The sequence below is a fragment of the Lottia gigantea genome, assembly GCF_000327385.1.
Source record: "Lottia gigantea unplaced genomic scaffold LOTGIsca_132, whole genome shotgun sequence".
NCBI lineage: Eukaryota > Metazoa > Mollusca > Gastropoda > Lottiidae > Lottia > Lottia gigantea.
In genome coordinates this window covers 515,776-539,857 of record NW_008707463.1, presented here as the reverse complement: position 1 = coordinate 539,857, position 24,082 = coordinate 515,776, and the positions used below count along the sequence as shown (strand labels likewise).

Sequence of the window (24,082 nt, the reverse complement as noted above, 5' to 3'; positions counted from 1 at the left end):
TCCATTTAGTTTGGTCATTAATAAACAGATCAAAGAGACCCGGACCTAAATGTTAACCTTGCGTCATCCCTTTTCCATCACCAAATTCGTTTCTTATAGGCATATTCTTGAAATCGCCAGTCTGCGTTAGTCCCGATTGGTATATTATAGTCGGTGGGCACACGGACCTATTTCAGGATAGCACTGGTTAAAGGTTGCATCCCACATAATCTCGGTAAAATTATAATTTATGGCATAAAAAGATGAAAGAGATGCGGACCTAAATGTTAACATCGTGTCATCCCCTCTCAGACCATATTTATTTCTAAGGCACATTCATTAACGTCGTGGGTCCGGTTGAGTACCGATTGGTTTCTTTAAGTCGCACATTTTGAACGGGAACCAATTTCAGACGGTTAAAGGTTGCATCCCACATAATCTCGGTAATATTCAATATTATGGCATAAACATGGTCTTAAGTGATCTAAATAATAGTTAAAATATCAATCTGGGCCAAACAGCTCTGGGTTCTTTTCTCTATAAAGAATTACTAAGTTGGCAATTATTTTGCAGACCTCAAATATTCGTGAGAGCCTTGAAGTTCTAAGATGGACTATTAAGGGATTACCTGAACTAAAATGAGATAACCACGATGTATAATCAATCCATCCCATCCTTGATGTGGACTGAATGGAAGATTCGAATGCCAATCATCTCTTTAAAGGACAAAATGATGAATAAATCCGGGACATTCTCGTTCGAATACTGGAGTGTTATTATCAAACTCTATTCAATTCCTCACATTCATTATCATAAACCCTCTCCATTTCCAGTTTAGGGCCCATTTCATTAAATTCAATTAACTTAATCTGTTTTAGTCCCAGACTTCAAAAGAGCAGCCGACTATCGGTTTGAATACGTGGTAGCCGCGAGGCTGTGTCGCCATACAATGTAAAAGCAGATTTGTAACTGGCAATCCAAAACAATGAATGTTATAACTTCGGTCGGTCGTGGGGACAGAATCCCCTAGTTGTCGACTTTGGTGACTTCACAGACGTGTGAGGTAATCAGTGGGGTAAACTGAGTCTCGTCTGCTCGTTACTATAATTTAAACGTGGGCCTCCTGACGGGCGGACAAGCTGGGTCGTTATAAACCACCAAATACAAACCGCGCCCAGATTGGTAGGTCGTCTGCAATCATCAATTAACTTCTCCCCCTGATTTTCATGGTGATAAATTTCACAGAATTAATCTCGTCTGCTCTTTATCTTGTCAAAAATTACGCCAGGGTGGTGTTAGTGGAAGATTACAGTTTGTTAGGGGGTAGAGACAGAGGGATTTCAGGTTCCCGTCCCCCATAAATACTCGCTTTAATCATGTCACAGAATTAATTGGCGGTTGTGTTGTAAACCTACACACCTCGTCAGTCTGTGGTTTACAGTTTGGTTGTTAAAAGTCTAAAAATTTCAGATACTCACATCAAATTTATGTGCGACAAAATGTCAATTCAAATTGTCCGTTCGTGCTTAACAGTTTTGTATTGAAAACATCAGAATCCGAAATGAAATAGAGTTTTACCGCTTCCTTCTCTGTCCAAGATTGAAATTTCAAAGGTGACATTGCCATGCAGTGTGTAACTTATCATGTTCCTTTAGCAACAGTACCTACTAATGATCATCTTAGATGTGAATAATCATCCTACCGTTGCTAAATGAACATGGTTACCAATATATTTTTTTTAAAACTGTCAACGTACCTTCACCTCAAAAGCCGAGACACGTGATATTCTATGAATTTGAAATTGTGAAATTTGAGTTTCAAGGCGCGAAATATTTTAATTGACGGCAATGACTGGATAAACATGGAATAAAGTAAAATTTGATTTATGAAATATTTTATGGCTGGAGTCCAAATCAAATAAAACAAGTTCATTTGGGTTCTAGACTTTGAAATCCAGAAACCATAAATACCCTGGTCACGTGACTTCTAAGTTGTAAATTTGAAATTAGGAAATTCAAAAATACGAATTTGAAGTTGTTTAATGACAAACGTCACATCTTGTTTCATTGGTATATCTTCATTAGAATTAGAAGTTCTCAAATGAACAACTCTGAACGCTGTAAATTAATCTCGCTCTTTGGTTTGTGACGTTGAGTTAAAAACAATGAGTCCAATAAAACTCAATCAGTCGCCATCTTGTTTCAACATGTTGTTGATTACAAAATAATTAGATGGCCCAGATTGTCTATCGCCATTTTGTTTGTCTTTTCGTAATTTTAACAATTTATACAACGAAAATTTGACTGCCTAAATTATTGCCTGGGTTTCAAAACTGAATGCCTCAAGAGTATGTAGGGCCTATATTCATCCTATATAATCATCTTAGCCCCGTCGTCTACTTGACCAAAATCTACATGCTTATCTAATAGGAAAAGTTTCAGTTTAGTTTGGCCAAATGTGTCTCTTATCAGTTTCTATGAAATTGAAAATGGAGTTATAAACCCAGCTTGAGTCAGAGCTCGGAGAGATGGGAAAAATACGTTATCAAGGAACAGATTACTTCAAATATTTCCTTCCAATCAATTCATTGTCGATATTTCAATCTCGCTGGTATAATATTTTCTAAGGATATGCATAATCCAGGGTCAAGGGTCAATGTCATCAGGTCAGTTGTGATCGTAAACCCCTCAGATTAATGAGTCAAATTTAAACCAGGATTAGGATCTACTGATTATTTTTCAAGTCGAGATGGACGATGACATGATATTAATGACTGTCAAAAACAAATCCAGTTATTGTTGTACACGATATTAATTTTGACAAGAGAAAACAATAGTACTAGTGTCACTTGTGGATTACTATTTGGAACAGGTAGATTGAAACTGATTCGATTCTTTCCTGTAGATCAATAATCAATATTAGGAAACACAATCTTGATAACGCTGTCTGTATTACCATGTGAGTTAATTAAGTAAGACAGTACCCATATATCTTGTGCTTCCTTACCTGTGCCTATTTCTGTATGTTTTATTAACAGAATAAACAATATAACTATGCAGATTTGTTGGCAGAAATAGCCTCTGTTATCATAGACTTGTATAGCAGCAGAAATTCTAAGGCTTTAAATTCAGAGATATCGTAAATGAACAGTTTAAAGAGTTCTGATTAGTGGTATTTCCCAGGCAATTTTTTCACTACGCAAAATGGAAAATATTGGAAGAATGTGAGCGTGTGTGTGAGAGGGTGTGTAAGGGGATGGGGGATAGAAAGTAAGGGTGTGGGTGTAAGGGACTGGGGGGATAGGGGTCAATCAAAATGTGTATCATCACATAGCCTGGGCCTCAAAAGTTCGATTACAACAGAAAGTTTTCATCAGTACATTTTTTTAGGAAAGCGAAATATATCTGAACCCAGGCTCTACCCTTCCTTTCCCGAAACAAGTCCGACAGTGCAGAACCGAACCCTAAAAATTGGAAACGTCGTGGAAAACATTAAATCATATTGTGAAGTGTAGTAGCTAATGTAGGTAATTTATATAAATAAATTGTAGGTCCTCTTGTTATATAATTGCAATTAATCAAAATTTAGAAGGTTTCCACTTTTACAATTAAACTTGGCAAATGATAGAAATTAAAAATAATTACTGAGTATTTATCTACTTGCTAAAACTTGACATGTTCTAGATTTGTTTTAGTGTGAAACGAATTAACCTTGTTAGGGCAAGTGAGAGCCGCACCCCCGCGGGAGATGGACGGACCCCTCGGGGATTGTTTATATCTAAACTGAAAACAATGATGACAAGAGTAGAAACATTTGAGTCGATTTAAGTTTTGTTTAAACAAAGTATACTTTACAGTAAACAAATGACCCAATCCAATACGAATTCAACATATGAGCGAGTGTAGGTCATAGAAATTCGTATGAAGGCATTCAATATACTGGATATGCTTACTATATCCGAGGCACCTTGACACACAGAAGAATGGACTGGTTGGGGCTGTGGTGCTTCATTATCAAAATATACAGAACCATGGACGTATTGAAATAAATTAATGTTGAGAAGATTAGATGTTAAATGTGATTTCATGGTTTCTGTGAGGAGGTTGGAATCCCCACCCCCGACATTACCTATATCATGCCCCACCCCCGACATTACCTATACCATGCCCCACCCCCGACATTACATATACCATGCCCCACCCCCGACATTACATATACTATGCCAAGGAGTGTATATTCAATCACTTCACTTATTCTTCGTTTTCTTTTATTATACATGTACTGTGAATCGATAAGGTCACAAATGTTCGCCTTGTATAATCGCTGTTTGAAATTATTTTATTTATACTATTTTTATTATACTGCTTGAAATGATATAGCTAGAACTCAAGGATCTGAGACAGTTTGATTCTACATATTTTAATTACACTGTAAGCAACGTTTCAACAATTTACAATGATACCATGATAGTACAAATCGTAGCTTCATAGCTCTTTATAATTATTGAACAGAATGATAAGATCCAAAATATATGTTTTCAACTTCTATTACTAATATTGACTGAAAATTTGCCATTGAACAGCTCAATCTATTGTTATAGACTGACCCCACAGGCCAAAAGTTTTACAGCAGCCCTCTTCTCCAACAAAAAAACTAAAATAAAGAAATTTAGCCATTGGTTGGTTGGTAAATGACAAGTTAACGTCCGCTTCCAGCCATTGAACATTTTAATCTTTTTATAGCCTGTCCCCACAGGACAACAGTTGGTCAGCAGGACAAGGGAACAGACGAGTTTGTCTCACTATTTATAACAACTGGACCTCGACTTTTTTGGGATCTCCTTAGCCTCTATCACCCAGTTCCGCTTTGTCGTCTTCGTAGAAAAATGTCTGGTCGTCAGAGACAACTATCTCCTTGCTGTCAACTGGTCATGCTATATTGACTATAATCAATGACCGGTGGGGATTTTGATGACCGACAGGTGGTCACTCTACGACCCCAACTGGGTCACGCATCTCTCTTGACCTCTTTATGCAACTTTTCATAATCTCGACCTCATTGTACAGTGGTCAAATGACTTACAGATTCTTTCCGTTTTTTAGAGCGGGTAGGAGAGACGCCGTCATTATTCAAGCGGAAATAAAGTTTTTCATCTCCTTTGTAAATATACTTAGTGAAATATGAACCATTTCGATTATCGTGGAATCCAACGTATATTTTGAATTATAATATTTCTTATAATTAATTATCAATAATTATATATTTAAACCAAATAAAGTGTACCTTTTTAATTTCCTTGGAAGAGAAGGCTACAGTCTGAAGCAAGCTAATATTTGCTTTTCCTATGCCTGCATTCGACGTTTATACGAATAATTTCCTTTAACAAGACATTGCCACGAGGCCCATATCTTGATAGGGCAGAAACTAAGCAAAATATTTAAACAAACATTAACATAAAGATGATCATTGCAAAAAGGGCCATGTGGTGACCCCCTGAATACATTCTGACAACCGACCAATTCCATTACTGTCACTAAAATCGATATACCATTGGCTAGCGCATATATTATTAGCCCCTCCGAACAATCAAGCATATCTACGGTCCTAGATTAGAGCAGTGTATATTATGCTTTTCTGAAAAATAAAATTCTACTGCGCCGATAATCCCTCACAGGACACCGTAGCTTGTCTGTTTGCAACGTGTACATCCGGAGCATTGAACACCTTTTTTATTATCCGATTCTACATCTTGGACCCCTGGCCTGACGTATTTCTAGTTTCACCTATGTATTGTGTAACACTCTGTAACAATAGGTAAATAAGTAGCTGACAATGTATACAAAACCTTATAGAATTTAGATAAAGAAACTGTTGACGCTTTGTGTGTGTGATGTAAAATTGAAAAGGTTGAAAGGATGGGAGAAATAAAATAACAGTTATATAGAATTCCTAGTCTACAGTGTTGTTCACTGTTATAGTATTGTATAGTTTAAGTTTATTGTATAATATTTTCCAATAGATCTATGTCAGTTTACTCCTAGATGTTTTTAACTTAGGGTGGCTGACACTGACATCTTGCTTTTTTAATGAATTTATGACAAAATAAATCAATCTATGTTATTTAACAATTTACCATCAAATAACCTGGTTTTACAGAAACTGATTTTCAAGTTTTTCTTAGTCATGGTGACATTTACTATGTTTACACTAGTTCTATTTCTCAAACAATGTATGTAATTCCCTTTAAAACAACTTCAAACACAATTAATGTAGATTAAGGATTAACTTCAACCAAGTTTCTAGTCTCACCAATTAAATTGACTAAATTAAAAAACAAATCAAGTTTTTCTGGAATTACATAAAACAATAACTTCAGATCTTACAAATCTGCACCTCTTCAAAAGCTTAATGGGTCTCTGATAGAAATACCTAGTGCTGAAGTGTTGAAACATTAAGCTTTATTAAACACAGGGCCAACACAGGGCCTCCCTTAAAACAACAAAAAAAATATGAAAGTATTTTAATTCAAAAACGTAACAAAGGTTTATTTCAATTATAATTCTAAGGTTTAATAGCACTAGTTTGTATAACTATGTATTACTTTACAGAGGATGATTTTGATTTATCAGTTAGCCCTGACTCTCGGTCCCATTTCACAAACAACTTTTACAATCATTTACATATTCTCCAAATACATTTCATTATTTTTATTTTTATGTTATATGATTGTTGTTGGGGTAACAAAGATTTTAATACAAGGTGAACTTTGGAGACATCCATTTGTACACCTTGCTATCTTAAGGGCTTATCTCACTGGCAGATACGTCACCACAACTGGTGTTACTGATCAGTCACGGCTACTCTGGCGTGCACTCTCACCCAGGTGACGAGATGTCTCTGTGAGCTTGCCAGACACGATGACAACCAATTCACCCAGAATCTATTGGAGACATGCTTGAAAACCCCACGACTTCCCGGAGACTAGGTTAGTCTCCACAAGCAGTGATAACTGATCACCAACTAGTCTTCAGATCAGTGAGACAGGCCCTTTAAGAAATTTTATCAATAAATGTGGTTTCCCTCCATTCACCTTATAGTTGTCAAATATTTAATGGCACTTTTTGTACAACAATGTAATACAATTGATAATAATTTGGATTCTATCAGTCACCTTGGTTACAGTCTTTATCTTCCCATATGTAAATCACTGACATGAGCTTTAAATAAATTAGAACACCCACTGAAAAATAATAAAGTATTATATTATATTTGAAATGTTTTGAACTTTATAGATAGCAGTGGTCATGCATTGTGCAATGAGGGAAATTTTATATTTGATTTTCAATTGTTAATAAACTTTACATGCACACTTGTAACACATAGGGTCTGTCTCCTCAGGGAAATTTAAATAAGCCAGTCTTCATGTTATGTCACCAGCTGTTGAATGATTAACCAACAAAACAGCAAGTAAGCTATGGTGGTTCTATATAAATATTAACACTAGCATCTTGGCTTAAATAAATAGAATTCAGGTGATGATTGATTTGACACAGGACAACACTATGTAGTGTACAGTGAGAGAAAAGGACAGAGCAAAAATGACGAGAGAGTGAGACAGAGCCTATACTCTGAACAACTCTATGCAGTGTCCAAAAAGGAAAAATCTCAGGACATTATCAAAGATGAGAGGGAAAACTCTTACAGACCAAGTAACAATTTGAATTTCTATACTTACTGTTGGTTTTTTCTAACTTTATAAAATTCTTCCACATATTCTGACCTTCCTAGTAATTCTACGAAATCTTCATCATGAGTTATAATAACTAGCTGAAAGTTACTCTGATCTGCACGACTCTTGATGATTCTAAAATTGAGAGATTTACATCTTCTTCACCTGATTGGGACAGCAAAGACGGGAAAATTAATTGAATAATAAATGAGGGAAGATTTGCAAAGGACAGCAGCGTCCTTGTCATTTTCCTGTCAAGGGATCTTTAACATACAATTCCTCGGTTTATTGTCCCATCAGACAACTAGATGTTGTTTCTGTGTCAACTCCTTCAACCTGCATCACTAAAATGGAAACAGGTAAATGAACTCACTCAACTAGTGCGTAGGCTAAACCCTCTATATTTTCTCTATCTAGATTAGTTGTAGGTTCATCAAGAGCTAATATTCCACAGTTAACACAGAAAGTTTCAGCTAGAGCTAATCGAATTATCAGAGACGCCAATACCTGGAAATATAATGGTCAATTTCAGTTTTAAAAAGGACTTCAAAACTTGATATGACATCATAAGCAGTTATTACCTATAACATCACATCAGAACAAGTTACTTATCAAAATGAGGGACGCAGGCTGAAATAGGTCAGTTGCAACTCTAAGTAACATGTTTCAGGTTCTGTTTTAACAATTTTATTGCATCAATAATAGTAACTTCAAGTTTTAGGTCTAACACCGAGATCTAGAAGTGCAATTTTTCTAAATCGTGACTTAGATTTACCAACCTACCTTTTGTCCAGCACTACAGCGCCCTCTCATATCAATAGCTATACCAGCCTTGATCATTACAACCTTATAGTTATAGATACGTTTAGTTTTTAACGACGACCCATCTTCATCTCCTGATTGTATTTCTATTGTCTCTATATCTAAAAATATTAATCAAACAATCAACGTGTGAGTTTAGAAAAACAGAATATGATATTTTTGAATTTGATTTTGATTTGAGTCTTGAATATAATAAATAGTCTTCAGAAGTACTAGAACTGTATCATCTCATAATTCCTTCAAATCTTCAAACTTATAATTTCATTTTCTGGCTTTTCCAAAAATAACGAGTTGTCACTTATACTTTCAAACGCTGATCATTCTGAACACACATGGATTTGACAATGTGAACACTAGTATTGATTAGCGTATGATTGGTCAAAAAATGGCGAAGGTGTCCCTTTGAAAACAATGGTATACTGACCGTTTCCTTTATAAGTGTTCCTCCATAATTCTCGTATAATTTTATTGATTTCAGCCATCTTCTGGTTGTGATAATTCATGATAGCTCGATCCATAGCTTTATAATATTTCTCTAAATCTTTATTAGATAGTTCTGTAGTCTGAAAATAAAATAAAATTCTATTTCAAATCAATTCTATACAACTGTTGTCTGAAAATAAAATAAAATCCTATTTCAAAACTCTTATCAATTCTATACAACTGTTGTCTGAAAATAAATATTTGAATCAATATTCTCTATAACAAAATTTCATGGAATTGAGTTGATGTCTTCTCTCTTAACCTACAACTATAACTTCTTCATTGTGAAGCTTTCGCAGAGTCTCATGGTGGCCCGTCGATATCAGAAGATGGTGTATAGTTGACAGGAGTGGTAAACAGTTCAAAGGATTGAGAATGAGGGGCTTGTTCCACATGATTCCAGCGTTTCAGTAAGTTGGTCGATCGTTAAAATCAATATAATACACCACTTTTTTTGCTCTGGACATTTCAGATAGTTCTCGTACCATTCTGTCTCCATCCCCTACATTTTTTTGTACCAATTCTGAACCAATAACTCTGATAAAACATTCATATTTCATACCTTAGCACTGAATTCAAGAAAATGATGAACATTTATGTATATCTTGACCTTTAGAAAAGTCAAACTGAGCATAATAAGCCTTGATCAATAATTAGCTCAAATTACCATAATCAGTTTAAAGTTTGTGAAACAGCCCCACCCCCCAAAACAACTTGATATCAAAGTAGCGTACCCTCATATCAATAACTTTATCTCTATATTTCTCACTAGCATCTTTGAACATCTCAGAATTTAACTCTTTCTTTAAACTCTGGATCTGATCTTTTAAACCTTGCAGACGGCCCGTCGAGGTTTGTTGCTGAAAAATATAAACACAGGATTTTTACATGCAAGACATGACTGAGTTATTCCACTGTCCTATCAGACAACAATCCAATTCACTACTGACTGAGTTATTCCACTGTCCTATCAGACGACTATCCAACTTGCTACTGACTGAGTTATTCCACTGTCCTAGCAGACGACTATCCAACATGCTACTGACTGAGTTATTCCACTGTCCTAGCAGATGACTATCCAACTTGCTACTGACTGAGTTATTCCACTGGCCTAGCAGATGACTATCCAACTTGCTACTGACTGAGTTATTCCACTGTCCTAGCAGATGACTATTCAACTTGCTACTGACTGAGTTATTCCACTGTCCTAGCAGACGACTATCCAACTTGCTACTGACTGAGTTATTCCACTGGCCTAGCAGATGACTATCCAACTTGCTACTGACTGAGTTATTCCACTGTCCTAGCAGACGACTATCCAACTAGCTACTGACTGAGTTATTCCACTGTCCTAGCAGACGACTATCCAACTTGCTACTGACTGAGTCATTCCACTGTCCTAGCAGACGACTATCCAACTTGCTACTGACTGAGTTATTCCACTGTCCTAGCAGACGACTATCCAACTTGCTTCTGACGAGTTACTCCACTGTCCTAGCAGACAACAATCAAACTCACTACTGGCTAAGCTATTCTTCTGTCCTAGCAGATGACAATCAAACTCACTACTGGCTAAGCTATTCTTCTGTCCTGGCAGACGACAATCTAACTCAATCCAACTCACTACCAAATGGCTATCCTACTGCCATCCTAGTGAAATTGTCTCATTTTAATAATAATAACGTTTTTTTATTGAGTCCATTGTTAAGCCAACAAATGGTGAAAATAAATTTTTTTAATACAAATGTAATCAAATTAAAATTTTTACCTCTTTTTTTAAGTTGTCTTCTTTTTTCAATAATTTCATACGTTCTCTTTCAATATTATCAATATCTATATCGCCCAGTTTCTCCTGTAATGCTTTTATTTCATCATCCAGTTTACGAACTTCTGATTTCTTTTTACGTAGTTGAAGATTGTCTGTAAGGTCTCTTTCACGAACCTTTTTTAAAAATATTAAAATATAAACCTTAATCATCTAAACTAAACAAACTAAAAAATCCCATGACTGCAAGGCAAGGTAATATACACCCACTGGCAGCTTTAGCAGTCACTAACAATCACCAGTACGAAATATTCAGTCTTTTATCAAGAGTTTTTGGGGTTTTTGAAAGGGCTCTTTTTTAAATGATAACTCATACTATATTTTCAAAGAGTGCATCTTCTATGATTGGCTATATCCGCTTACATACAATCCATTCAAATGGCTGCATTTGTTTGAGCTCCAATTTACACATTTGTCTTGGTGGGCTGTAATTCAGGAAGAAAATTAATTTTTTCTTGAAAATAAAATCATGTACCTTCTGTGTATTAAGATCTTTATTCAGTTTGTGGATATTTTCAGTTAATTCATTCTGTTCTATTTCTTTCTTTTTGACTTCATTCATTATTTCTGTCTGTTTCTCCTTTAATTCATCCAATTTCTCTCCACGTCCCTTCTGGTTGTACCTAGAACACAAATATAATAACACTCGAAGGTTAACCTTGACTTAATATCTGACAGAGGTTTGTGACTTAGGGACGTTTCCAAGTTGAACTTCCCTGTCAGTCATATCAGAATTTCAACTCTTAAAGGTCATGGTCGGAGACTTTTGTCCCTGACTCAAATCTTGAGTAAAATCTCGCATGTGCCCATGATTCCACGATAAGATTATCGTGTCTCAGATAATTTTATTGTCTGCAAGACAGACCGTCATCATCCAATCAGATTCCTTTTCCCTTAAATTGCATGATCTGCACTTGATTATCAACAAGGTGGATTAGACAACCGATTAGAGATTTATGTCTCGTCATGTGCCTGTGCCAGTCATAAAAACTCAAGACAAGACTCTCATTGGCAACAAAAGTCTCTGACCAAGACCGCACCTGAACTCTGTATATAGTACGTATAGTTAGGGCTGAGATATCTTGGTTACTACAATTTCATTTTAGATGGCAGCTTGTATTTCTAAATTTACCAGAAAAACTTACTCTTTTAGATGAGCATTATAATTCTTCACCTTATTTCCATTATTCTTTACAACTTCAACCTACAGAGGGAGAAAAAACAGAAAATTGTGGGAAATTCTAACAAAAAATCTTTATTTTACTCCTAAACTTTGCCTTCATCAATTTAAGCCAATATAATTAAAGTTAAATTTCGATTCTGTGTTTTTTCTTCGTTGTATTGTTATCTAGAAACAGGTCTCCCAGTGCTTTGATTGGTTTAAAATGTTCTGTATAACGAGATTGTTATAGAAATGTTGAGTGATTGAAATGAAATGAAATGAAAATATAAAAGTACAGATACAGTGGAGCCGCGTTTACCCGGTTGCCGATAATGTATTGTCTTTTTTAAAAATATGATTGACCTTCTGCAACCTTTATCCTACCTTCTGATTGGCTGTATCAACGTTCTCTTCCTTTCTCTGTATTAAATCTTCTTTCTGAGTTTTAACACGATCAATTTGTTTCTAAAACATAAGAAATTTCAAATCATTTGCTAGCTACAGAATTTATTATAACAGAGTTCAGATTCAATCTTTGAAAGTATCAAAGGCAGCAATTTGAGACCATGCTTTCACGATCACTTTCTGATCAAATTGGATTTCCTATTTTGTTGATTTATAGTAGAGAATTTGAACATTGACAACGGTCAGGAAAAAACCAAAAATCGGCAGAATTGGGTATCCCGCCGGTAGAGCGGTGGACAACATACAAAAGCGGTAGAACCCGACAACATTGGTAGATTACGTATGTATGACTTCCTAAGCGACAATGTGTAGATTGCCTCAAAAACTCAGTGATACGATATGTGAGTGACGAAAAAAACTGGTACGGTTGAAAAATATATCTTCACAATAGCCACCTTTCATGTATCACGAACTATAAATGTTAACATTTTGTCCGTTGAGGGCTCTGACTGTATTCGCTGGCGTACAATCCAATCAAATGGCTGCATTCCATGATATAAGAATAGTGGTTATTACAGTCAAGGTATAAGACAAAGTTTGCAATAACTTGACCAATGTGAAGATGGAGAAAATGTTACCTGGGTGATGACCATAGATATCTAAATAAAATAAGAAAAATAATCCACTTTACCTCCAGAGGTCTGATCTGTTCTCTTGCTTCCTAAAATAAATTAAAACAAAATATAAACAGAGATTCTAATCCACTAATATATTTTCAAATCACTTTCGTTTTTAAAATAAAAAATCATCGTGAGTCATCAACTTTAAAGGGACAGGTTCGTCATCTGTTCAACCAATCGTACCTTAGCTAAGCCAATCAGTAATAGTGTTCCGTGCTCACCATTCCAATTTTAGCCTCAAAACACTGGAATATTCACGTTTAATGATAACTTGTCTTTTTTAATGACTCTGCCATAAATAGAAGACATACCGGTCTATAGAAATAGAAAGTGAAATTCCTTGTTTGAGGTAGTTTTGAATAAATTATGCAATTTTTAACCATTCTAGTAATTAATGGCCAACCTGTCCTTTTAAATTAATATTCTGGATTCAAAATACCAAACTTTCCTGACCTTGACCTCATCTTCTAACGAGTGATTATCCTGAACCAGTGTCATTTTACTTTCTTCTAGCTTCACTCGTTGTTGTAGTTCACTTGTTATTTGTAACTTCTCTGATTTTAATTCGTTGACTTCGGTTCGTAATTTCTGTAGATTGTCAGATTGGTCGGCCATTTTGTGACGTTTATGATCCAATGTCTTGTTCAAGTTGTCTCTAAAATATAACAGAAAGACGTGACTAAATTTTATAAATAAAAGAAATGTATCCTGCATCACTTAAGAAGAGGGCAAGAAGGGGGTTATATAGGCGAAAGCCTGTTCCCCAATCCTTATCACTTAATTGTGAATGAAATATTGTTTAAAAAAAAATCTTGCATCACTGACAGGAGGAAAAAGGTTGTAAAATCCTAGGATTTGTCCTAAGCAGGGATTGGAACCTTGACCTTCAGGCTAGCAAGCAATCGTCTTACTATTAGAGTTGTATATATGAAATTGTATTAATGTCAGAAACAAGAATGGTAATTTAATAATAATTATAAATATAAACTATTAAGAACACTGGTCTGGTAATGATATTATTAACCAGTAGAAAGAATCATAAATTATAAATCTCCTGACTACAAGCCCCTATAGATCTACTTACAACGTATGTTGAAGATCTTCTTTTTCATCCACCACCATTTTAATAGTTCGTCCAGAATCTGAAATAAAAAACAAAAAATCAAATATATCTTCTTTACTACAAAGTTTATAGTTATTTTAATCTTCTTGCCACTATCCTAACATGTTTTAGGTCTTTTAGGAAAAAAGATATCAAGAAAAAGAAAACATAGGGCATCCAACAAACAGAAAAGATAAAATCAGGCAATATGAGTAATGAGCTATGGTGACAAGATCTAAAACAAAACCTGTAACAGCCCTGAGTTCGTTTTTTTCTAATTGTTTAATACAAAGGTTGAAAAATGAACACATTTGAGGAAGGTTTGTTTCCCATGAAAAGGAAGTGATATGACTTACCTCCCCCTGATAGGGTAGCAGCCATGTTGTTTATTTTCTTATCGAGATCTCTAACCTCCGCTAGATATCTGTCTATCATTACTATATCGGGCTGCATATTCTTACTCATAGCTTCGTCATTCTCTTTAGCTTGTAATTCTTCAGTTTTCTATCAAACAGAACAGAGTTTTAAGTCTCTATTTATGATATAGACATGACATACAAAACTATTAGAAATGACAGATATATCAACAAAAGATAGTTTAACAATCCAAGGATGAAAGAGCTTGTTGATCTCATCTATTTAAACACTGTAGAAATAAAAAAGTTTCTGCAAAAACTTCTAAGCCTCTCTGATTCTGGCCCACTTTGACAGTCTGTATGATAATTTTGCTCCTGTATAATTGTAACACCCCTCTCTACTCACATGTAAATCTTTAAACCGTACAGAGGAATATGAACTGGACACACCAATGTACAATACATTACCTTGATTTTTTTATGTAGAAAAATGTGAACTATATATTCATGCTACCAAGAAGCAAGGAAAGCAACTGCAATTATCAGAACCCCACATCTTAAAGTTCTCGCAAATCAGAGCCCGACATGTCATGGTATTTCACCACAAAATAGAAATGCACCATGTGGGCTAATGAAGACGGGCAATGCCATGTAGGGTGCAATGAGGGAAATTTTGCAAGGACAGCAGCATTAGCCTGCTCTTTTTGAATTCCAACTGTCAAGGGATCTTTAATGTGTACAGCCTGTAGCTGTAGAAGGTATTATCTCGACCTATGCTGGAATTGAACCCTGGACCTTCAGGTTAGCGAGCAAGGGACTGACTCACTTAGCCACCGTGGCTCCCACTATAATATAGAAACAATAAAACATTGGAGGAAGTCTTGTCATGTTGTACCACATTTAGTATGTATAGTTTATGTAATTTGTGTATAAAAAACTTTAATACTCAGACAACTTACATTTTCTATAATCTCTCTCTGTTTCGTGATCTCTTCATTTAATTTCTTTAACTTAGTTTTAAGATTTGGTATACTTGTATCGTTTAATGTCACGATCTGTAATAAAAGACAAAAACTATCAATACTTCAATTCTGCCATTTTTCTCATGCATTTTCGTTCAAATTCTTATCTAAATTTGGAAAAACTGAGACCAGCACTGGATGAGCTAAATTGTTCACAGCACAACGTGTTTGGTTTTGAATGATTAAATCACGCCTTTCTAAGTCAATTTACTCAATGAATATTAAAAAATCCCTCAAAAATGTCTGAACACAGAACATGATTTGTAAATAGGTCAATTCAATTTAACAGAAGATTTAGAAAAATTCTTCAGAAAGTGAAACTAACAACATATATGTTGAGGTTTGGTAGAACTCACGTTTTCGTTTTTTTTGTAAATATGTGAAAGATTCACAAAAATGGCTTATTTTGAAATAAACAGAGATAGCTTGCCAGGCAAGGTAACATACGCCCACTATCAGCTGTCAGAAATGATAGCAAAGTCTTTGGTGACTTAATAATGAACTTATAAAGATTGAAATAATCTTAAAAGCCTCTATTGTGTTTACAAGCCCAATCTGACGCGTTTTTACAAAGTCAAGGGCAATAACTCTAAAACCGATTATTCGATTATTACCATTTTCAATCTTGACCAGGATCTCATCAATATCTACATGCATACTAAGTTTCATCAAGATCACATAAAAACTGTAGTCTCTATCGTGCATACAAGACAAATTTGAAGGGTTTCTACTAAGTCAAGGGTAATAACTCTGGAACTGTTCATCTGATTATTACCATGTTCGAACTTGATCGAGATCTCAACAACATATACATACATACTAAGTTTCATCAGGATCGAATAAAAACTGTAGCCTCTATCGTGCGTACAAGAAATGTGGATGGACGGACAGGGGTGACGGCAATATACGTCCACATTTCCACGTAGGCGTATAAAAATTGCCATGTTGTAAAAAAGAAATAAGAATACTACAGTACAGTAAATAAAAAACTTACGTTTTCCTTCAATGGTTTATGTTTATATATTATGAATAGTTTTTAGGTACAGTACAGTAGATATACAAACTTACGTTTTCCTTCAATGGTTTATGTTTATATATTATGAATAGTTTTTAGGTACAGTACAGTAGATATACAAACTTACGTTTTCCTTCAATGGTTTATGTTTATATATTATGAATAGTTTTTAGGTACAGTACAGTAGACATACAAACTTACGTTTTCCTTCAATGGTTTAAGTTGTGTCATATTGTCATATTTCTTCTGGTATTCTTCCAGATCTTTCTCTGATTTCTGTATCTTACCAGGAACCATACGTAGTTTATTTTGAAGCTAAAAAATAAAAAAGGGGCATTTTCTTACCACATTTATTGTAAAGTAGATTGGCTCAAGCTTTGATAGCACAATTTCAGGTATCTGGTTCACAATTAAAGACAAGATGCCATAAATCTCCTGTAGTGCAGTTGTCGCCATTTTATGTGTGTTGTCAAGCAAAGGTAGATCACTCAGCACTAAGAGAATATAGTGGTTTAAAAGAAACCAGTTATTATTGACAAGCAACTAGTCATTATTCCACAGAAGGCACTGGTATAGGGTTAAAGTTAATTTGAAAAAATGTCTTCATGTTTATATTAAATGAATTAAAATCAAAGAAGAAAATCACAATTATCATGTATATAATTATACTAAGAGTTAGAGTTACTGCCCTTACCTCTAATATCAGCTCTCTGACATCTTGTTCATTATCAAAATCTCTATGACATAACGGACAACATGGTGAATCTTTCTCCAGGTCTGATACGTATTTCTTGAAGAAATGTTCTGCTCCTAATAATGATCCTCGCGACCTGAAATAAATTGTAAAACATGTACCAATAATTAGAAATAAAATTAATCATGATTTACGGTTCAATTATTCCAGACTATTTCCAGTGAGCGAGTTGTCTAATCTACGTGAGAAGAAACATAATACTATATTATTCTTCCTCTTGTGATGATCTTAAATTAAATTTAAAACATGACCATAATATGGAAGTCCAGACGTTTTATTTTGGGCCAATAACTACCTGTCTTTGGACCACTTCTGGTCAGATTTTTGTCCTAAATTTTTAGCTAATAATAACAGGCAACGTCATGCAGTGTGCAATGAAGACAATGTTGCTAGGACACAGATATTAGCTAAGCTTTATTACATTTCCACGCGTCACTTTAACAGTCTGTAGCAGACAGGGTCCTATCACTGTTAAATTAAAACAACTAGACATTTTATAATTCATTGTTATTACAAAATTCATTCAGTGGAAAGCACAAAATGCAATAATAAAGGTGTTGAAAATAATAATAAACTTACTCCTGAGCTGTGGTGAGTTTTTGTTGAATATTTTGATATTCGTCATCGTAATTCTGACTGCCACAGACGTTAAAAATCTTCTCATCTAAAGTTCGTAATTCTTCTTCTTTCTGTTTTAGTTGGTGTCTAAAATAATACAAATACACCATGAAACCTAAAACACTAGAATTACATTGTCCTTATTAATCTTTCAATGGCATATTAGAAGCACAAGTTATAGATAAATAAGACAATTATATGGATATATACTTCTAGAATATTTATTATTTCAACGTTTCAATGTGGTTCTCACAACGTCATCAGGAATATGATATATGTGTGAAAACCACATTGAAACGTTTAAATAATAAATATTATAGAAGCGTCTTATCTAATTATTGTCCTCTTATTGTCATAATAATCAAGATTCTAGCCTAAGTTTCTTTATTCTAGGTCTGTACATTTAGGAGGATCAAACCCTCACTTCCCCGAAATTAAAAAAAATTTATCCAATTATTGCCGAAATCAAACTTGACCAAGATAAATAAATAAATTAACATGTTAACAAGTCATAACTAAATATATACCAAGTTACATCAAGATGAGTAAAATCTGCAGGTTTTATCGTGTCTACATGACATTAGGTGGAACGAACCAGGGGCGACGTCAAGATACAAGAAATGTTGAGTGACACACAAGTGGCGACGCCAATCAAAATGGAATATGAGATAATTCAATACAGGTCAGTTATAAAGAATGGACAAAGTTAAAAGTGAGAATTCTTACTGTATCATTTTTTTCTCTGCCTCTTTAGAAGTAATAGTCTGATTGGCTTTCTGTAGTTCACTAGAACATTGTTTTACATTGTCTGTCTGTTCCCTAGAAACAAAACAATTCACTTTAATTTAGGTTTCATAAAATAGTTTACAGGTGATCCAGCTGTTAGCAATGCTTTCAAATATCAAATAGCATAATGGTAGTTTTCTCTAATGAGCTAATTGTACTAAAAAACAAGTAATGGAATAAAAAAGGAAATGAAAGAATGGAGTTTTACATTCCTTCCCTTTCAGCAAGAGAGAAAACACTGTGCAGTGTGCAATGAGAGAAACAGGACAGTGACAGTATTCCATCCAAACAACTAGACGGAATAATGGAATATGAATCATGAGCTTTTATTTTTAATAATTTTAGTCTTACCCAATATAAGTCTCTAATCTGCCACGTAAATTAGATGTAGGCATTTCATTTAATAAATATACAATGGTATCTTCGTGTTTAGATTTCCTGAAAATATCATACACTTCACTAAACATATAAACTAAAGACATTTTAGAATTATCAGTTGTAACATTTCTGTTAAATCAAACGAAATCTCTGGCAAGGACAGTTAGAATTACATGTTACACAATAAGGTATATTATTATGGACCTTGCTTATTCAAGAATGCTGCAGTGCATACTGGTGGTTTGGTGACTGGAGATGTTTAAATTTCAAACTTACAATCTTCGAATTTGGTCTTCTTTAGAAACTTTGTCCTTTTTCAACATATCTAATTCTGTACGTGATTTAGATTCCAGTGTTAATTTGTTTAATTCAGTGCTATAATATATAGTACATAATAATTTAAACTGTTTTATTACCACTAGGTTTATAGAGGGGTATGAATAATTTCTTGTATTACAGAGTGGACTGACAGAAAACTTTCCAAAGATCTACAATTACTTTCAGTAAAATATATACAGAGAAATTAATCCTCACAGTGTCAAGCTATTATACCACAGAATGCAACACTTTAATTGGATTTTACACCAGCAAATACAGCCCTTGCTAAATACTGCAAATATTATGGCTTATTGTTTCTGATTTAGTGCTAGCGCACAATTCAATCAAATTACAGTCAAGGTATAAGAAGAAGTTTGTAATAGTTTGACATTGTGAAGATACTCATATCAAAATGATCAAGTTTCATGATATCTTGTTAAATTCCCATTGGGTAAAATCGAGCAGAATAAAAAAATTACTTTAAGTTACTAAGTTTAGAATCGAGTTCTCGTCTTTGTTTGTCCATCTGACTGATATCCTGTTTTATAGAATCTAGATCTATCGTAGATTCTGTGCTAGATAACTCTTGTTCCTAAAAATAGTAAAAGACAAATCATGAAACTCCTAACTTCATAATGACGAGCTGGGGCAGATACTCAGATGGGTATCGCTAATCATGTCATGATACAATACGTATCATGATACATAGGTCACAATACGATACATATCATGATACATAGGTCACAATACAATACATATCACGATACATAGGTCACAATACAATACATATAGCGATACATAGGTCACAAAACGATACATATCATGATACATAGGTCACAATACAATACATATCACGATACATAGGTCACAATACAATACATATAGCGATACATAGGTCACAAAACGATACATATCATGATACATAGGTCACAATACGATACATATAGCGATACATAGGTCACAAAACGATACATATCATGATACATAGGTCACAATACGATACATATAGCGATACATAGGTCACAAAACGATACATATCATGATACATAGGTCACAATACGATACATATAGCGATACATAGGTCACAAAACGATACATATCATGATACATAGGTCACAATACGATACATAGGTCACCATACGCTACATATCACGATACATAGGTCACAATACGATACATATCATGATACATAGGTCACAATACAATACATATCACGATACATAGGTCACAATACAATACATATCACGATACATAGGTCACAATACGATACATATCATGATACATAGGTCACAATACGATACATAGGTCACCATACGCTACATATCACGATACATAGGTCACAATACGGTACATATCATGATACATAGGTTACAATATAATACATATCACAATATGGGGTATTGTGATAAAAAATAGCATTTTCAAAGTTTCTATATATATATCAATTCATAACTTTATAACTGTGATATTTGGTAATATAGTTCATACAAATGGTTAGCGTCCACTTTGTTATAAAAATTTTCGATACACGACGTCGCAATATGATACCCGTATGGTGGAATGTCGTATCGCGATACATCGATTCACCGATATATCGTGCCAGCACTAACTCAGTCCCACCTCAAACGAAAGATACCATGCCCCTTCAGTCATATTCGAAACACAAGCAAGTAATCATATTTGTGTTAAGAATTTCAGTTAGAAGAAATATCTTACAGCTCTATTTAAATCTCTGGTAATAGTTTCCAGGCGACCAGCAGACGCTTCCATCTGACTTAATTTCTGATTGATCTGTCGTATCTCACTCGTGTTCTTTCCCTGGAAAATCAGCAACAAATATCTCGTGTTTAGATTGATATCATACAACATAAACAGTTTCTTTTATTTTTATAATCTTATTGTTTTTTTAGGTCTTAGGACTACTAGTATGAATTTCTATTTTAACATATTAACCTTAATATTCCTAAACATTGTTTTAACCCTGTGTCAGTGCCTTCTGTTGGATAGTAACTTGTTACCTTTCAACCTCCCAAATCTCTAAATGTCCTCTTCTGTTATTATTATTCAGATGTACATTCGGGGACAATCACACGTACAATAAGGTTAACCATACATCACACGATTTATAATTTCAGTGCAAGAATAAAAGTATCAGGATTTTTTTAATAATATAATAACCATCTTAATCTCTAAACAAGTAAATTATATCAAGCAAACTTTATTTCACATTATTTTAGACAAACTATCTACATACAACGAAAAATAACACAAAATAAACCACAAGAAATACATACCTTCAGTTCTGTTTTAAGCCTTTCATTGGATTCAAGTTTGGTTTTATTTTCTTTTAAATCATCTAGTTTCTTCTGTAGTTTCTCTTCATCTTTTTCAAATTCAGACTAGAAATAAATTTGAGTCCAAAAAAATAAAAATATATACCAGTATAAGCATTTATATATTTAGTAATATTGACATATTGTGATTATATATTGAGTAATGTTGACATATTGTGATTATATATTTAGTAATACTGACATATTGTGATTATATATTTAGTAATGTTGACATACTGTGATTATACATTTCGTAATACTGACATATTGTTATTATACATTTAGTAATATTGACATATTGTGATTATATATTTAGTAATATTGACATGTTGTGATTATATATTTAGTAATATTGACATATTGTTATTATACATTTAGTAATATTGACATATTGTGATTATATATTTAGTAATATTGACATGTTGTGATTATATATTTAGTAATACTGACATATTGTTATTATACATTTAGTAATATTGACATATTGTGATTATATATTTAGTAATATTGACATATTGTGATTATATATTTAGTAATACTGACATATTGTGATTATATATTTAGTAATGTTGACATACTGTGATTATACATTTCGTAATACTGACATATTGTGATTATACATTTAGTAATATTGACATATTGTGATTATATATTTAGTAATATTGACATATTGTGATTATATATTTAGTAATATTGACATGTTGTGATTATACATTTAGTAATATTGACATGTTGTGATTATATATTTAGTAATATTGACATATTGTGATTATATATTGAGTAATATTGACATATTGTGATTATATATTGAGTAATATTGACATATTGTGATTATATATTGAGTAATATTGACATATTGTGATTATATATTGAGTAATATTGACATATTGTGATTATACATTGAGTAATATTGACATATTGTGATTATATATTTAGTAATACTGACATATTGTGATTATATATTTAGTAATATTGACATATTGTGATTACATATTGAGTAATATTGACATATTGTGATTATATATTGAGTAATATTGACATATTGTGATTATATATTTAGTAATATTGACATATTGTTATTATACATTTAGTAATATTGACATATTGTGATTACATATTGAGTAATACTGACATATTGTGATTATACATTTCGTAATACTGACATATTGTGATTATATATTGAGTAATATTGACATATTGTGATTATATATTGAGTAATACTGACATATTGTGATTATATATTTAGTAATACTGACATATTGTGATTATATATTGAGTAATATTGACATATTGTGATTATATATTGAGTAATACTGACATATTGTGATTATATATTTAGTAATATTGACATATTGTGATTATATATTTAGTAATATTGACATATTGTGATTATATATTTAGTAATATTGACATGTTGTGATTATATATTGACATATTGTGATTATATATTGAGTAATATGGACATATTGTGATTATATATTGAGCAATATTGACATATTGTGATTATATATTGAGTAATATTGACATATTGTGATTATACATTTCGTAATACTGACATATTGTGATTATATATTGAGTAATATTGACATATTGTGATTATATATTTAGTAATACTGACATATTGTGATTATATATTTAGTAATATTGACATATTGTGATTACATATTGAGTAATATTGACATATTGTGATTATATATTGAGTAATATTGACATATTGTGATTATATATTTAGTAATATTGACATATTGTTATTATACATTTAGTAATATTGACATATTGTGATTACATATTGAGTAATACTGACATATTGTGATTATACATTTCGTAATACTGACATATTGTGATTATATATTGAGTAATATTGACATATTGTGATTATATATTGAGTAATACTGACATATTGTGATTATATATTTAGTAATACTGACATATTGTGATTATATATTGAGTAATATTGACATATTGTGATTATATATTGAGTAATACTGACATATTGTGATTATATATTTAGTAATACTGACATATTGTGATTATATATTTAGTAATACTGACATATTGTGATTATATATTTAGTAATATTGACATATTGTGATAATATATTTAGTAATATTGACATATTGTGATTATATATTTAGTAATACTGACATATTGTGATTATATACTTAGTAATACTGACATATTGTGATTATATATTTAGTAATATTGACATATTGTGATTATATATTTAGTAATACTGACATATTGTGATTATATATTGAGTAATACTGACACATTGTGATTATATATTGAGTAATACTGACATATTGTGATTATAT

The 24,082-nt window shown here is 33.0% G+C and overlaps 2 protein-coding genes across 2 annotated transcripts; both read right to left on the bottom strand.

Moving 5' to 3' along the window:
• Positions 1-7,710: 7,710 nt before the first annotated feature.
• Positions 7,711-12,423, bottom strand: LOTGIDRAFT_139054 (hypothetical protein; the record flags this gene model as incomplete). The annotated part of the gene is made up of 6 exons (XM_009049250.1): positions 7,711-7,843; positions 8,082-8,215; positions 8,492-8,631; positions 8,955-9,093; positions 9,748-9,873; positions 12,385-12,423. Coding segments are annotated over 6 exons (711 nt in total), but the record flags the coding sequence as incomplete, so codon positions are not given.
• A 4,313-nt stretch (positions 12,424-16,736) lies between these two features.
• On the bottom strand, positions 16,737-21,303 carry LOTGIDRAFT_139012 (hypothetical protein; the record flags this gene model as incomplete). The annotated part of the gene is made up of 8 exons (XM_009049249.1): positions 16,737-16,895; positions 17,275-17,410; positions 17,914-18,039; positions 18,679-18,771; positions 19,090-19,176; positions 19,393-19,491; positions 19,914-20,026; positions 21,151-21,303. 8 exons carry the CDS (start codon positions 21,301-21,303, stop codon positions 16,737-16,739), a joined length of 966 nt encoding a protein of 321 aa, XP_009047497.1.
• Between the last annotated feature and the right edge of the window lie 2,779 nt (positions 21,304-24,082).